Source organism: Mesoplodon mirus, assembly GCF_964341445.2.
Source record: "Mesoplodon mirus genome assembly, chromosome: 12".
Taxonomy (NCBI): Eukaryota; Metazoa; Chordata; class Mammalia; order Artiodactyla; family Ziphiidae; genus Mesoplodon; species Mesoplodon mirus.
The window spans coordinates 82,380,216-82,397,205 of record NC_138988.1 but is presented as its reverse complement, the minus strand read 5'-3'; the positions used below and the strand labels follow the sequence as shown (position 1 = coordinate 82,397,205).

Here is a 16,990-nt window from a genome sequence, read left to right as displayed (position 1 = left end):
CCTTACAAGTTCTTTTTTTTTTTCACACACACACACTGTATTTTATTTTTACAAGAGATAAATAGACTGACACCAAGCATTGTAAATGGATGACCACAACAGAAGCAACAATGATTGCGATTATCAAACACGAAACACACTCACACTGTGTCATAATATTGACAGTCAGTCCAGGAATCCTCCACGGTAACAGCTCCTTTACTTTGCAGTGCCTTACAAGTTCTAGACGTAAATATTTTTGCCCCTCCTAACTGTGTCCTTAATTTTCATTTTCAGATCTGTTAGTGTCTCTCCCTCAGTGTTCCAGCTGTAGGTGGGCACCTAATTTTCATGCTAATTTGATCACTGGCTTACCTTTCTTCGTTTTGTTTTGTTACGGCAAAATGGCTTTTATGACAGCTTCTAGTTGGATATTGGTACTTGGGGAGAATTGAAATGAAGGGAAAATCTTGTTATTAGCCAGTCAGAGTATTCATTTACATTAATGTGACTTGCTAAACTACTTGGAGTTCCACTAAAATGTAATCACTTTAGGGCCTAATTCTCAGTTATTTCACCTTTAATGGTCGTCAAGGGGGTTTTAAACACAGTGGCACAGTTGTTGAAAGTAGCACTAGGTGAAAAGGAGAAAAGCTTTGCTAGGAAGAGATCTAATCTTACTGGAGAATTTTGAGAGAGGGTTACAGAAGTCTCCGCAGCCCTTGCTAGACAGTGTCTGTGCTCTGGGCAGCTGTGGGCGTGGAAGGCTCCTTCCCATCCTGAGGGCAGCAAGGCCCCCTGCAGGGCACGACTTGTACCCACACTGCACACACCCGGGAAACCGGAATCACAGGATGGCAGGACTCCTCCACTTTATAAAAGTGCCTCTTCGCCACTTTCTGTTTTTCATTGGATTGACAAGAAAGTGACCCAAAAGATAGAAGAAAGCAGTTTTTATTTTTCATAATGAAGTAAGTTTTTCTTCATATTTTTCATTTATCAAAAAACGTCTAGAATCTGACAGCTCAAAACTATTGATGATGCCTAAAGTCTTCTATGTTCTGTGTAGAATAGAAAGCGACACGGACATAACGGATGGCAGGAACTTCTTATTTAAACCAGAGAGGCGTAACAGATTTACAGATTTATCCCAATTAGCTATGCCTGCTCATCCATGGTTCTGTAAAATGGGATTGGGCGTTCATAGTTCAGACTCTGGAACACTTCAAGATCACAGAATGCCCCCGAATCAGCAAAGCTTTGATTTTATTCGGGAAGATTTTATTTGATACGTTTAATGATTTTCTTACTCTCTGAAAACTGGCCTGTGTGAGAGGTATGGGCCCTTGAAGTCAATCAGAACATTAGGCTGGTCAAACAGTATTCCTGTCGCCTGAGTAGTCTGGGTAATTAAGCGTTTACTGGGAAGCTAAATCAGACAGCTCTGAAAATTAAAGTAGTGAAAACTCTAGCATTTAGGTGAAGGGTTAAGTTTTCATGAATGAGGTTATAGTTCACACTATTCCTTTCCAGCAGAACTCATTAAGAGATGCCAAAAAGTCACAACTGTATGTCAGTGGGAGGTGCAAGGGGGGCGTGAGGGGGTTGAATTTTTTAAAAAGTCAAATGCTTAGTCTTGTTTATTGGTTTTCCACTTTTGTGGATATTTTTTAATGTAACTTGTTATTTTGAGGTAATTTCAGGTTCATAACTAAGAAATAACACAGAGATCCCAGATCCCAAGTACCCTTTACCCACCACAATGAGGTTGCTGACGTTGTTACAGAAAAGATACAGGACGTTTCCATCAGCACATGTTGCCCTTTTATAGCCACATCTGCTTCCCTCCTGCCTTCACTCCATCTCTAACCCCTGGTAACTGCTCATCTCTTCTCCATCTCTATAATTTTGTCATTTTAAAAGTGTTATATAAAGGGATTGGCTTTTTTCCACTAAGTCTCTAGAGATTCATCCAGGTTGTTACATGTATCAGAAGTGTGTTCCTTTTGTTGCGGAGAAGTATTCCATGGTGTGGATGTACCACTATTTGTTTAATAATTCACCTGTTGAAGAGTATCTTGGTTGTTTCCAGTTTGGGGCTATAATAGATAAAGGTGCTGTAAATATTCACATATAGGTTTTTGTGTGCATATCAGTCTTTTCTCTGGAATAAATGCCCAGTAACTTTATTTTAATGATGGCATACTGTTTGTATGCCTGTACCATAATTTATTTAGCAAGCTACTTTTAGATGGGTATTTTTCTGCTGCTTATGTCACTGATGACAATCTTATAATTAAATCTTAATGCACATCTGCTTTTATTTCCTTAGTAGAAGGATTTCTACAAGTGAGCTTGAGTGTGCAGAATTTTAAAGCTTTTTTTCTTAAGTATCTCTCATTTTTTAATACTTATTTTTAATTTAAGTTCATCTGATTCCAGAGCATTTTCATTACGTCAAAAACCCCATACACGTCAGCAATTACTTCCCATCCTCCCCTCCCCCAGCCCCTGGCAACCACTAATGTACTTTGTGTCTGTATGGATTTGCCTATTCTGGACATTTCCTATAAAATAGAATCGTGTAATATGTGACCTTTTGTGTCTGACTTCTTTTAACGTAGCATAATGTTTCCAAGGTTCATCTATGTTGTAACATGTATCAGTACTTCATTCCTTTTTATGGCTGAAGAACATTCCATTGTGTGGATGTACTGCCTTTTATTTATTCATCAGTTGATGGATATTTGGGGTTTTACCCCCCCCCCCTTTTTTGGCTAATATAAATAATGCTGCTGTGAATACTTGTGTACAGGCTTTTATTTCTTCTGGGCATATACCTAGGAGTAGAATTGCTGGGTCATATGATAGCTCTGCGTTTCACTTTTTTAAGACCTACCAAACGATTTTCCACAGCAGATGTACCATTTGACAATCCCAAATGATGTATGAGTGTTCCGATTTCTCCATATTCTCACCAACAATTGTGTCTGTCTTTATGATGATAGCATTCCTAGTGGGTGTCACATGGATCTTTCTAAAAGAGAAAGGGCCAGAGCTGTAGAGGTGGCCACCTGACCAACCAGCTACGGAAAGCCCTCGGGCACTGCTAATATGGAGGTTCCCAGTGGTGTCAACGGGCTGTCTCTGGGCTTCTGTAGAGGAGGAGGAGATTGTAGCCCTGCCTGCGCCTCACGCCAGAGCCCCTGACTTGGGTGCAGTCCTGTGAGGGCCCAGGAGGCTGGGTGAGGTGGGGGGTTACCTACTCATCCTTTGGGGACCTGATTGCAGAAACTCTGAGGCTGAAAATTTTCCTTGCTAGCTTTTATCATAACAGCAATTGTTTTACTCATTCTGGGGCGGGGGTGGAAAAACACCCTTTCTTGGATACTGTGGATAAAAGCTAGAAAGGCTTGTGGTTTCCATTTTCATAGGTGACATTTCAAAAGTCATTGCAGATCACAAGCTGCCAAAATGATAGCTTTAAAATGTACTTAAAAAAATAAAAACCTACTGTGTAGTAGTTTGCAAAGAGCACAAGATTTGTACATAGTAGGGTAACTAACTCTTCCCAGTGTGCCTGGGACTTTCCTGACTTTTTTTTTTTTTCCTGATATTGAATCCCAGGGAACCAAGTTCCAATAAATTAGGACACTTGGCCACCCTAAGTCATATAAACCTGCAGATAATTAAATGGGTCTGCTTGTTGTTTGACCAGGTTACTTAAAGTCTCTGAACTTTAGTTTCCTCATCTGGAAAATTGGGATAATTCCTTACGGAGTCTTTGAAAATCTGGTATGTAATAGATGCTCAATAAATTTTAGCTCCCTTGTCTTAAGCTTCAGACTAGCAATGAAAGTTATATTCTTTTTAAAACCAAGTTCTATATTTTCAATTACAAGCCTTTTCATTTCCTTCCCCGTTCCAATTAAATCAAGGGGTGGGGGGGTGTGTTTATTTTTTAGGGCCATGCTTCTAATTGGTGCCTTGGTTGAGCGTAGTAACCAGCAGAAAAGCCGGCAAGGGAAAGGGGAGTTGGCTTTGAAGAACCCCCTCTAACCGCCCCCAACCTGTTAATTTAGTCTATTGCTAAATAACAGATTACTGCAAAATTCAGCAGCTTTAAACAGCAAACATGTATTATCGCACACAGTCCCTGAGGGTCAGGAGGCCCAGAGAGGCTTAGCTGGGTGGTCCTGCCTCAGGGTCTGTGCTGAGGTGCCAGTGGGCCTGCAGTCCGCTTCCTCACTCACTCGGGCGTTGGCAGAGGCCTTGGTTTCTTTCTGCCTTGGCCCCCCCCGCATAGGATGGCTCACGACAGGGCAGCTGGCGTCCCCCGAAGCTAGTCATGTGAGAAGCATACTGACCATGATGGAAGTCGCAGTGTCTTTTATAACCTCATCCCAGAAGTGCCACACCATCCCTTTTGCTGTGTTCTATTGGCCCTACACACAGCCCTGGTCCAGTGCAGGAGAGGATCCCTGGGGACCACGTTAGAGGCTGCCTTCCACAGATGCCAAGTTCACATGAAGACACCTCTCTCCTCTAATCCAGGGAATGAAGCCGATAGGAAGTGGCTCAGTGTAGGACTGATAATAACAGGGCCTGAGCCAGAGCCCACCTCTTGGCCAGTGTCCGGATGCTTCCTGTTGTCCACCTTGCCTCCTTCCAAGGAGTACGTCCAGTTGGCTGTGGGCAGGTATGTGCTGTGAGTTCTGGTGTTGGCAGCCACTTGGTGGCACCTCACACGTCCCCAGCTCGGTGTGACCAAGCCCGTGGTTACTAAATCCCTCCTGTGTCCTGAGAACAGCTGCTGGGGGTGACAGGGAGCAGGATAGACCCTCCCTCACTGCGCTTTACAGGCCTGGCCTCCAATGACACCTGTCAGCCTGGGAAGTGCTGACAGAGGGTAAGGGGTCCCTCCTCCTGCCCGGGGTATTCCTTATAACAACATTCCAGAGTGGAGGAAGGGCTTACACTACTTAATGCCTGCTGGCTATATGTTATATGTGCTATGTAACACTGTGTCTAAAAGGTAGGAGAACTGATCTCTGACTTAATGAGGTTTATTTCAGCTTAAGAGATGATCCCCCCCTCTCCCACCCGGGCTGGTGGAGTTAGAGCAAACAGGGAATTGTAATCTAATTTGTAGGAATCAGAAACATTTTGTCCTTGACCCCTGTCCTAGTCTAGACTCTGTCATTGTAATATAATACATGGATACTGTCTGCAACAGATTTCATTAGTCCCAAAGCCCAGTTTATATACACAGCAGTAGTCCCCAAAGAAACCTGGCTGCTCATCAAAATTACCTGAGGAACTTTTCAAAAAACAAATTTCTCAGCCTCTTGACTACTGAATCAGTTTATAGGAGTGGGTCCCAGAAATCTGTTTTTTAAAGCTTCTAGGTGATTGTGAGATGCAGACAGATTGGCAAACCCATTGATGTGAAACTGAAAGATGTGAAGGCATTCATTCATTCATTCATAGTTTCAGCCAGTAATCGGCAATCTGTCAGGCACAGATCCAGGCTCTGAAGGCACAGATGGGAACATCAGAGGTTCTGCTCTTGAAGAGCTTGGAGCTTAATGGGGATTATGAACAAATGAGCAGATAATTACAGTATAACTGACAATCACAACACTTTAAACATAAGCCTATAATTTTATCACTGATTGACATAGTGGAAGTGATGATGGGCATATGAAAATGAGGCCAAGGAGGATTGCCACCCTTTTCCCACTGACTTCCCAAATAGGTCTTAATATGGAGATTTCTAAGGTCTCTCTTACCAAGCATCATGAGTGAATACAACTGGTTGTTTTTGGTTTTTGTGTTTTTTCATTTTGTTTGTTTTTGGCTGCATTGGGTCTTCGTTGCTGCGCAGGGCTTTCTCTAGTTGCAGCAAGTGGGGGCTACTCTTCATTGTGGTGCGTGGGCTTCTCATCGCGGTGGCTTCCCTTGTTGCAGAGCGTGGGCTCTAGGCACATGGGCTTCAGTAGTTGCAGCACACGGGCTCAGTAGTTGTGGTACGCAGGCCCTCAAACAAGCATGCTTCAGTAGTTGCAGCGCGTGGGCTCAGTAGTTGCAGCGCGTGGGCTTTAGGGCATGCGGGCTCAGTTGCTCCGCGGCATGTGGGATCTTCCCGGGCCAGGGATCGAATCCGTGTCCCCTGCATTGACAGGCGGATTCTTAGCCACTGTGCCACCAGGGAAGTCCCTACAACTGATCTTTTAAAATTTTAATTGAAGTATAGTTGATTTACAATATTGTATTAGTTTCAGGTATACAGCAAAGTGATTCAGTTATATATTTTCAGATTATTTGCCATTATAGGTCATTATAAGATATTGAGTATTGTTTCCTGTGCTACATAGTAAATCCTTGTTGCATATCTATTTTACATATAGTAATTTGTATCCGTTAATCCCGTAGTACTCCTAATTTATCCCTCCTCCGCCCCCTTTCCCCTCTGGTGACCATAAGTTTGTTTTCTACGTGAGTCTGTTTCTGTTTTGTATATAAATTAATTGGTGTTATGTTTTAGATTCCGCATATAAGTGATATCATATGATATTTGTCTTTCTCTGTCGGACTTACTTCACTTAGTATGGTAATCTCTGGATCCATCCATGTTGCTGCAAATGGCAATATTTCATTCTTTTTTATGGCTGAGTAATATCCCACTGTGAATATAACTGGTTTTGTTTTTGTTTTTTAACTTGATAGTGTTATTTAAAATTAATTCTGCATGTATTCTCATGGATAAAGCTGTGTGAACTCAAAACTGCTAATATATATTGTCACCATCCTCTTTACAATGATCTTATGAAGATGCCCCTTGAAAGGCCATACCGGGTATTTTAAGAGAGGTAGGTTGTGGGATGGGAGACTTGGCTTCAAACTTCGGCTCCATCCAAAGTCTGTGACCTTTGGCATCTCAGCCCCCTCTGCAGCTGTAGTAAATGAATGAACTCACTGGGCATCTACCATGTGCTAGTTGCTAGGAGTACAAAAGGCATGTCAGGTGCAGACTGACTTCTGCTCTGTGCTGATGGTATGAACACTGATCTTCTCTGCCACTCAGAAGCCAGTGACCAGTGTCCCCTTAACATTCCAGAGAATTGATCTAGAGACTCTTAAAAGTCTCCTGGATTTGCACATATTATGTCATCCCATCCAAAGTAGAGAATGCCAGAGCTGTGAGGTGTGGATGTGGGCAGGTTTCATTGCCCATGGACTTTGCAGGGGACCCCAGTCTATGGCTTAGCAAAACCTCTCATGAACATTGAATGTGAAATTGGTCAGTGCCAGAGTTCTTTGTAATGATGATAATAACACAGATACATTTGCATCTATTGTGTGCATGCATGATTGTAAATATTTTACATATATTATTAACTCATTTAATCCCATGGAGAAGACACTGTCAATGGCCCTTCTTTTACAGGTGAGGAAATTAAGTAACTGGCCCAAGGTCACACAGCTAGTAAGTGGTGGAGCAGGGACTGGAACCCTGGCTCTCGGGCTCCTGACCAGTGCTCCCCACAGGGTTTTGCACACTGCCAACCACTTTGTTTCAGGAGGGCAGAGTGATGTCTCTGTCACCGTCGTTTTCCTAACGAGCAGTACTGTATACTGCTTGGCACCTAGTAGGCGTTTGTTAAATATTCAGCTGCCTTTCCGACGACTGGTAGCATGAAGGACAGTCGCTCTCAGCATCACCGGGAGCACAGAAATAAAACCAGTCATGGGAGGACCTGATCCCGGCACTCGGATCTTTCACCTTGTCTCACCGCAGCCTCGTGTGGATTGATGAGTTACTGTCAGCAGAGCTCTTTGTGGCAGCAGAGCTCTCCATCCGCCCACAGCAGCCTGACCTTCATCCACCGACAAGGGGCTTTCTGTGTCTATATTCGCTTCGTCTTCTTCCAGATGACAGTGTGCTTCAACCGAAGCCAAATGTCACTGGTTTTATTCTTCTGATTTCAAATGAGAATTGAGTCGTCCAAGGGTAATTTTCTACAGTGAACCCCTCTCCAGATGCTTGTGGGGTAAGTGGGTTGGTGTGTGGGATCTTTACTGGGGAAGAACTCTGGTGATATGTTCTGTTCCTTGGCTCTGAATAAGAATTCCCCTAGAAGCTACTAGAGGCCAAGGGGGAGTCACTTGACACCTAACCTGGGACTTGGAGAAAAGGTTGAAGACAGAATGAACGGGGAGGAAGGACCACAGATGATTCACTTAAGAACAGAGTGGGTGTGACCCTCCACCGCTTTAGAAGAATAGAATGTCCTTCTCCGGCAATGGTTAGAATAGTGCTTTTCAGTTAACTGGTGGCAACCAAGGAGTTGGAGGTGACGTGGGCTTCCCTTTCAACCTGTCTCATCTAACTTTTGTATAAGGGAAAACTTGAGTGTGGCAGCATTTACAGTCCCCGCTCCCCCCACCCACGCCCCAGTTGTCCATTACACCAGAACGAGGGGCTCAGCCTTTAACCGCAGCGCTGACCTGTAGCAGGACTTGGTGGTGCCTGGCAGTGCCCCAGCTTTGCAGTGACTGGCCTGAAGCCCGGCTAGAGCTGTGTCCTTTCGCATGTGCTTGCTGTACAGTAGGAGAGAATGACTCTATCAGAGTATTAACGAGAGTTGGATGTGCCCTTAGAATGAGGGTAAGAAAGTATGAGAAGCCTGTGGGGGAATGAGAGTAAGCATAGATTCCTGGGTTGTCGGAATGAGGGGACCACTGTTGATGTGGCAGATAATTTCTCCCGAGCCAAGATTTAATCCGGAGTTATCTTCTTTTTAAGTGCCAGCACTCTAAGGGGATTCTCTTGTCAACTTGCTTTCATATCTAGAAGCTTGTTAGTGCTTAGATGTTTTTCTCCTTAGGGTCTCTATGACAGTTGTATATTTTAACATTTCTGAGCAGATGTGGTTATTTTCCTCCTCTCATTCCCAAGCTGATTTTCTCCAACCAAGAAAAACCTTTTTAAATTCAAGAAACAGTGTTGTGACTACCAAATTAAAGCACCATTTAATGTTTTGTGTTATTGGCAGCAACTTGGAATGTTCCCATGCCTGCTTAACAGGAGTTGACTGTTAAGGGGATGAATGGGTCGGAGAATAGGAAAGTGGAGGGAGATTTCCTCCTGACCCCTGGGAGCTGGAAGCTCAGTTTAGCTGACTCATTTTTAGATGAACTGTGACAATTCTAAATGAATAAATAAATAACACAGGACACGATGAGGAAGCTAACGGTAGTTAAATGTCTGCAGTAAACACATTTTTAAACCAAAAGCAATGTGACTTGACTGATTTCACAGGAAAGGGGGCTTTCAAAGCAAGTTGACTGCTCCCTGCCACCATTTGCCTTGGCAGCAAGAAAAAACAGGGCTTGACCCTGAAAATCAATCGTCACTGCTAAGCTTTAGAGTCAGCAGACAGCCTGGTTGTGGGTTTAGGTAATTAACTTCCTTTACTATGATAATTTTTTTAAATCTTGCTATCCTTTAAAACAAATTTGCCTTAAGATCCCAGTACTTTTCACGTGCTCAGTAGCTTTCTCACTTTCTCCTGCTCCAGGTATAAATGGCCCAGATGCTCAGCATTTGCGTTCTTCCCAAGACCAATAACTTCATCTTGAGAATCGCAGTGGGAGCAGCTCTCCTTAACCCCAGCAACCTTCCCTGCGGTCACCCCACCACCCCATTTGCTCACAGTTTGTTGTCTCTCTTGGGGGCCACGTGGAAAGGGGGGGGCACTGGTTTGCCATAAAGCTTGTTGTGTCTTGTTTCAAGCCTCCAGCAAATTCTGTGTGATACTAGATCACAGTGAAAACGAATGCTTGTCCAGCCTCACGCAGATGACTCACCTGGGCCTGCTCCTGGGGAGAGCTAACTCATGGACAGATGGATCTTCCACAGGAGCCCGGCTCTCTTTGGGGGATTCGGGTTTTGCCCTTTGGTGCCCTGTTTTCATCAGTATTTCCAGGTTTGCGTATTCTGAGCTGTGGTAGTTTGAACGTTTGTCTTGAATTTAGGCCTGAGGCTCACCTCAACCCTAAAATACGTAGTACAAGTGCCAGGAACTTGCCGCGCGCGGGTCACAGAACTAATCCTTGATTTGGATGAAGGTGTACTGAACGCTCTCTCATCCCCTTTTAATACAGGGTAATTACTGGCCCTAGTTAATCATTTCTTTTCTTAGTGAGATACTTACAATGAGGCGCAATTGTAATACAGCTGCATGGTTACCAGAAACACTCCAGAATTTGATAGTGGGAAGCGGCTTTCAACTAAGAGTGTCTTTTGGGAAATGTGCGTACAAGAGGAGTTCTTTAAAGTCTATTCTAATTTACCTGCCCGTGTTTTCTACCCTTATCCTCTTTTCATTGTTGTCATTTTCTGCGTGTGGCCCTTGAATTCGTGAAGAGCTTTTGGATGCTGTTGTGGTTGGAATTTTCCTTACTGTATCTGATTACTCCCTGTCGTGACCTGTCATTCTGGGAGGCCCCGTAGGTTGAGCGAGTGCCAGAGACTCCTGGTTAAAGAGGGTGGGGAGGCGATGCTTGGCTTGGTGTCAGCGTGATCTGGCCCCTGGGAGGTGCTGACTCTCCCTTTTTCCTGTCTGAGTGTGGGGAACCAGTCGCATCAAAGAATGGCTTATTCTTTTGCTGCGCTCAGGACCAGAGCTCCTCTTGCGTGGGCCCAGCGCATGGGCTTGGTCCCTGCTAGTACAATTGTCCAGAGCAGCTGCATGGCCCAGCTCGCCCAAGCTGCCAGTAGGTTGCCTGGTTGTTAAGAAGTGACGTTCCCGGCCCACGTGCAGCTTGGAAGATGGAGATCTGCCGCAGTCAGGCAGGCCACAGACCTGGCCGTGCGGTTGGACACCTTGTGCAAAGTGGGTCATGCCATTCCCGTGATCCCAGATCGCCAGGCAGAGTGTCAAGGGCTTTGCAGGGCCCCGTGCCTCTCTCGTTCCTTTAGAAAAGTACAAAAGAGTACAGCTCAGCCCACAGGCTGCTCAACAAGTGCGCAGTTCGCCCAGCAGGGCAGGGCGGGCCGGGCCGGCGGGAGGAGTTCACTTGCTGGGACCTTTTGTCCTGTTCCTGCCGGGCGGGCCAGCCGGGGAGCTGCGAAGGGGACGCGGGGACCGGTGTGAGTGCAGCTAAGGAGCCGCCTCCCCTGCCAGCCGGTGGCCACGAGCTCCCCGCGCCGTGGGGTTGATTTCTGTGAACCCCAGTGGGCGGGGAGGGGAGGACAGAGGGGCGATGGCCCCAGGCCACTGCCCCCAGCTGGCCCTCAAACTGGAGTGCCCTTTCTCTCCGCTCTGTGGTCACCTTCTCCGAGTGGCGACTGCATTTTCCAAAGTCAATTTTCTCTCCGTGATCCCATCCCCTTTACCCTGCTTTATTTTTTCTTGCTGACAGTCCCTTAACGTCACATATTTTACGTGTGTGTTCCTGCCCAGCCTGGAATTTTGTTCCCTGCTGCACCCGTCAGGGCCGTCCTGCCTCTGCGCCTGGCACGGGGCAGGCGCTTGGTAAGCGTGTGGTGTGAATGAGAAATGAATCCATGGTATTAAGGGATCTGGACGTGTGGCCAGCTGGACAGGAACTCAGAACTGTGCTGAGATGATGAAAGCAAACCTTTGCTGGAGAAGCCTCCTGGTGACCAGTGTTAAAACAGCCCCTTCTGAGCAGGTCACGGGACGTGTCCAGTCGTGGGCGTGGCCCGGGGAGAGGATGGGGAAAGCCATGAACGTGGCCGCGTCCAGCCCACAACCACGCCTCCGATTCCCCGGCCAGGGACTCTGCTGGTTAGGGCCCCATGTTCCCCCTTTTCAACATAGACGTTTCAGGAATTATGAGCAGCTCTCTCTGAAAATTACTACTGTTGTGACTGTTCGGCTAGCTTTTTCACGTGTTCCTAAGTTGGATGGTGAAAAGTTCTGCTGGCCTGAGAGAATCCTCAAGCTGAGAAGAAATGTGGTCTAAGAACAGCTGGGCCCTTACTGACAGAGCGTGTGGAGATGTTCCGTCTTAGAATGAGCCCCTGTGCTGCCACCTCTGCAGGGCTCAGGACGGGTTCAGATTCGGATCGTTCAGGGCAGATGGCCTGTAACAGAAGTCTTCAGTATCACCGCATACTAGATCCCGTAGTCTCTTCTGGGGGCCTGCTGCTGGGTTCAGTGCGATGGGACTGAAATTTTACCTTTGTGTTTAGCCAGGCTGCTTTTCTGTGGCCATGATGTCAGCATTGTCATCTTTGTAACGATGGGTCATTTATACCCATTCCTGGGCCTCATTTTTTCCCTAAGTCCACGAATGTTCTCCCCACACCTCCACCCCACAGGTCTGTTTCCTGTCATTTTTGAACATTCCTTTACTCCTGTTTCCAGCTTGTCTACATCCTCCCTATGTAGAAACCAAAACTGGTTACAGGCGCCTGTGAAAGGGCTCTTAGTTAAAAATGAGAAGGATGTTCTTACTGTTTTAGTCAGGTGTGTTCCTGATGTTAGATCCCAGAATGCTGTTACTTGCTAGGACGTTTACAGCTTGTTGTTAACGCGCATATGCATCATTTCCAACATCTGCTTGTTGGCAAGCTTGGTTGGTTTTGGTGTTCAGCACGTGCCTTCTCCCCCATCGTGAAAGTCTAGTCTGTTCTAGGCCTCCAGGCGAACTCTTTGTGTTTTTCCCTATTCAACAATCCTTTGTACACAGTAGGTTTAGTACGTTCATTTCAGCCTCATCTTTCATGCTCAGGTAATGCTTCACGCTGACAGATGCCTCTCTCCTGAGATGTTGTCAACTCTCCCACCTTCCATTGCTGCCCCCTGGGGGTGTTAGGACTTGCTTTGGACGTTGTGGGCTCACTGATGGGAGTTTAGTGGGCAAGGCACACGGACGCTGGCGGTATCCACCGTGGAGTGGACCCTGCGGCAGACACACAACAGGAAACCTTTAGGGGAGGGCTTGCTGCGTGCCAGGCACTGCTCTAAGGACCTTAGGTGTATTATGTATTAGATCATTTGCTCTTCTTAACAGCCTGAGGGGCAATTATTATTTCCCACATGTTACAGGTAGGAGGCTAAATAAGTTGTCCAAGGCCATATTACTAGTAGGTGGAAAAAATGGGTTTCAAACCCAAATTGTCTGATAAGGAGCCCAATGTGGAACCTCTTAATCGCCTGCCAGCCTGTCATGCTTTTCTACCTAGTTGTGTAACTGTTGAACAACAAAGGTGGCATATCTTATTGTTGGCACTTGGGTGTGTGGGAGCTGGTGGCTTCTTGGCTGAGGGAGTCCGCCGCGCCCTGCAAGTCTCCCCCCAGGGCAGGACGGATGCTGGAACGGAACCCTGGTCGCTGCTGCTTTCAAGGTGTCATTGATGGCAAATGATTAACTGCCTAGTTGATGAAACCGATTTTGCCTTTGCCTTTGGAAGCAAAAATATTTGTGGTTATTTCTATGAGAGTAATGACCAAGACAGTTAAACATATGCCTCCTAACTTTAATATAGAAAATCTAGTCAATACACAGATGAAAAGATGCTTCGCTACCCTGTAAATGTAAATGTAAATGGGGGGGAAATAGGGGGTTTTAAAGTACCCTGTGAATGTAAATCTTAAATGGGGGGAAAATAGGGAGTTTTAAAGTCTTAAAGATGGAGGTAGGTCTGTAACCAGTGATAGGAGATCATCTCCAAGATGTTGTCAGTGAAAACAATCAGCAATATTTTTCCAAGCTTTTTTTCTTTTTGCAGTTACCACAGTAAGAATATATTTCACATCGCAGCTGAGTACATGATACTCATAAGTATGGTACAGTAATCCTGAAGATTCATGACAGTATTCATTCTCACTAAGGGCAAAGCACTCTGAGTATTATGATCAGTTTATTATTTCTAATGCGAAGTTGACTTGATCATCTGTTAATGGGTTGTGACCAACAATTGTAAAAACTCCCATTTGGCATGACTTCTTTTGTGCTCAAAAGAGAGAAATCTCTGGAAGTATACCCAAGAAATGGTACCGGTAGGCTCCTTGTAACAGTGGGGTGGAGGGATTGTGTTGGAGCAAAGTGATGAGATTTTTCTTACCTCCTCTTTTCATTTTAAATGTTTGAATTTTTTTTTTTACTATGGACGTGAGTACGTTAAGACAGTACTTTATAAAAGTACCCAGCAGAGGAACTGTCTTCTCCCTGTGGCGGTCCTGTTTGCCCCAATGGGCACTTCCCTGTCTGCCTCCTTTCTATCCAGTTCCATCCTTCTCCCCACTGAGATTTCAGCTTCACACAGAGAGTTTTTACAGAGCTGAGAAAAGAAGCACAGAAAACTGGCACTTCATTTATAAAGTGGATTCACGGGATTGTGTCTTTTCTTTTGATTTTCAAATTAGAACTTAGCCCATAAGTTACTTTTGTGAGTTTAAAAAGAAATTGTTTGAACATGAGGAACTTAACCTTGTCCAGAGCATGTTCCCTGAAAAGAATTTGTTCTTGTTGTTTTATGAAAAAATGCAAAAAGCATTTTGAGTAGAGATTTAATCAATGTCTCTTTTTCTTAATAGGTTTTAAAATGGAACACTTTGATGCATCACTTAGTACCTATTTCCAGGCATTGCTCGGCCCCCGAGGTAAGGTGGTTTTGGGTTTTGCTCCCCCGCTCCTTGTTACAGGCACATGTAAATATTGCACGAAGACATTCTAGAAAACATGAGCATTTTCCAGTGATTAGACTAATGCTTTGTCCTGGATACCAGGGGCTTGGCGTCCTCTGAGGTCCCCTGGCTGCTGGGGCAGAGACACAGGTGCTGTGACCCTCTGCTGACTTTGGCTGGAGCTCAGGTTTGCTGTCAAGCTTGCAGCCTGAGAATGCCACAGATTTCACCACTACTGGTGGCATGGTTTCCTCAGTTCTTGTGAGTCTTCAGCTGAAACTGACTTCCAAAATGCACTGCTGCAATAGGAGTTTAAAACTCTTCCCCTTTTACAATTCTAAGGGCTTTTTTTTTTTTTTTTTTTTGCGGTACGCGGGCCTCTCACTGTTGTGGCCTCTCCCGTTGCAGAGCACAGGCTCCGGACGCGCAGGCTCAGCGGCCATGGCTCACGGGCCCAGCCGCTCCGCGGCATGTGGGATCATCCCGGACCGGGGCACGAACCCGCGTCCCCTGCATCGGCAGGCGGACTCTCAACCCCTGCGCCACCAGGGAAGCCCCTGAGGGCTTTTTAATGTCCTTTTGTGTTGTGTCACGTCAATGGCTAGATATATACACCTGAGCTCTTTTGCTCTTCATCTTTCATTACCTTTTAGGAAGTAGGTCAGCTCCATATTACACCTTCTTCTAATGTCATCTATAATGTCTTAGTTGTAAAGAAGGAACTTTGGGAGTTCCCAGGAAGATTCTTAGGAAAACTACAGGAGGCTTTTAAACAGATGAAGAGATTCTCAGTTTCACTTGTGGTTTTTAAAATACAAAAGAAAACAATAAAAGGAGCTTCATATGTTAGTAAGGCAGAGATGAAATAAGGCTGATACCATCTGTGATAACAGTGAGGATGTGGAGAAAGAGTCTAACTTGGGGTAACCTCTCTGGAGGGCAGTTGTGTTTTCTGTTGAAATTAAAATGCTCGTGTCCTTTGACTCAGCAAAGATATGTATAAGGAAGGTCCTTAACAGCATCGCTTGTCAAAACCGGAAATAATCTAGAAGCCCATCCATAGGGGACAAGTCAAATTCGTGTGCAGCCCTTGGAAAAGAACAAGCCAGATCTATCTCTCTGTGCTGGTGTTGGGACGATGCCTTCTTTGAGTATTGCTGGATCAAAAATCCAATTTTAAATGGCTGAAACAATAATAAAGATTATTAGCTTACATTATGTGATCTGAGTCACTTCAGGGGCTCCGTGATGATACCCAAGAACCCCGTTCTTGTCATTTCCTACCTTGCATCCTCGGTATATCAGCAGCTCTCTCCTCAGGATAGGTTTCCCCACCTTTCGTGGTTGCAAGGTGGCTGCTGCTGCTCTAGGCTGCACCTCCAGAGGAGGAGGGAGAAGTCTGATCATTTGTGTGGTTTTAAGAACAAATAAATTCTTCCCCAGAGCTCTTCACAAACTGTCATCTCCTCAGAGTTCAGTGGCCACAGTTGCTCCACATGCTTATGTCTGAGCCAGTCCCCAGGGAGTGGGTTAGGTCTCCACAGTTGACCAGATCCCAAAGATTTACCGCCTGGGGTTGGGGCCAGCCACCCAGGAAGTACTTGGATACTTGGTCATATAGAAGAATGAAGATCTGTGATAAAATTTAAAAAGCACGGTGCAAAACAGTGTTAAGTAAAAGGAAATGGGAGGTTTTTGTGGGCGCATTTATTGTATTTGTGATTATGTACACATCAACATTTGTAACAGTCTGATGTTAGTTGCTACGGAGGAACTTGTTTTCTCAGAATTGACGGCTTCCAGCCCAGAGCTGAGAACAAAAGGGGTTAAGAATCGTCTTGTTAAGTTCACTGGGGCAGCCGCTTCCCTGAAGGGCTTCTGAGAAGCACAGTTCGGCAGAAACTGGCAGCTACCACCCTAGCATCAGTAGTGGGGAGAGGCTGGAGGGCATCTCCCACTAAAGCCAAGAGAAGAAACACTGGGGGAATTTAGGGTGTCTGCAAGAAAGGAGACTGACAGTGGTTCCCCAAGTGGATGCATGCTCCACTTAACCTGTGCTTGTCCTACAAGGTCAAGGGAGAGAACACTGGAGAGAGTAGCAAGATGGTCCAGCCAGGAGCTCAAAGAAGGGGCTGAGACACTGTCCCCACTTAGCTGCTGCTGCTTAGAAGATACGGAGGTGAAACCAGCATGTGCCTCTGAGCTCCACAGTAGGGGGGCCTTGGAGGGTATGTGGAGCAAAGGGCGGGCTACAGGTTTGGGGGCTCACCGCAGCAGGATGCAGAGGGGGATGTGCTGCAGAGGTGGCTTCCCGGGAGTCAGCCAGAGGATGGAGTTGAGTCTTG

At 45.7% G+C, this 16,990-nt stretch overlaps 1 protein-coding gene across 1 annotated transcript in view; it reads left to right on the top strand.

Annotated features, from left to right (window-relative positions):
- ELOVL5 (ELOVL fatty acid elongase 5) overlaps positions 1–16,990 on the top strand; it is a 65,231-nt gene that overhangs the window by 25,474 nt on the left and 22,767 nt on the right. The window contains exon 2 of the mRNA XM_082638698.1: positions 14,556–14,621. Coding sequence (XP_082494824.1) covers positions 14,564–14,621 — 58 coding nt within the window. The 5' untranslated portion in view covers positions 14,556–14,563. The remainder of the gene's footprint in view (positions 1–14,555; positions 14,622–16,990) is intronic.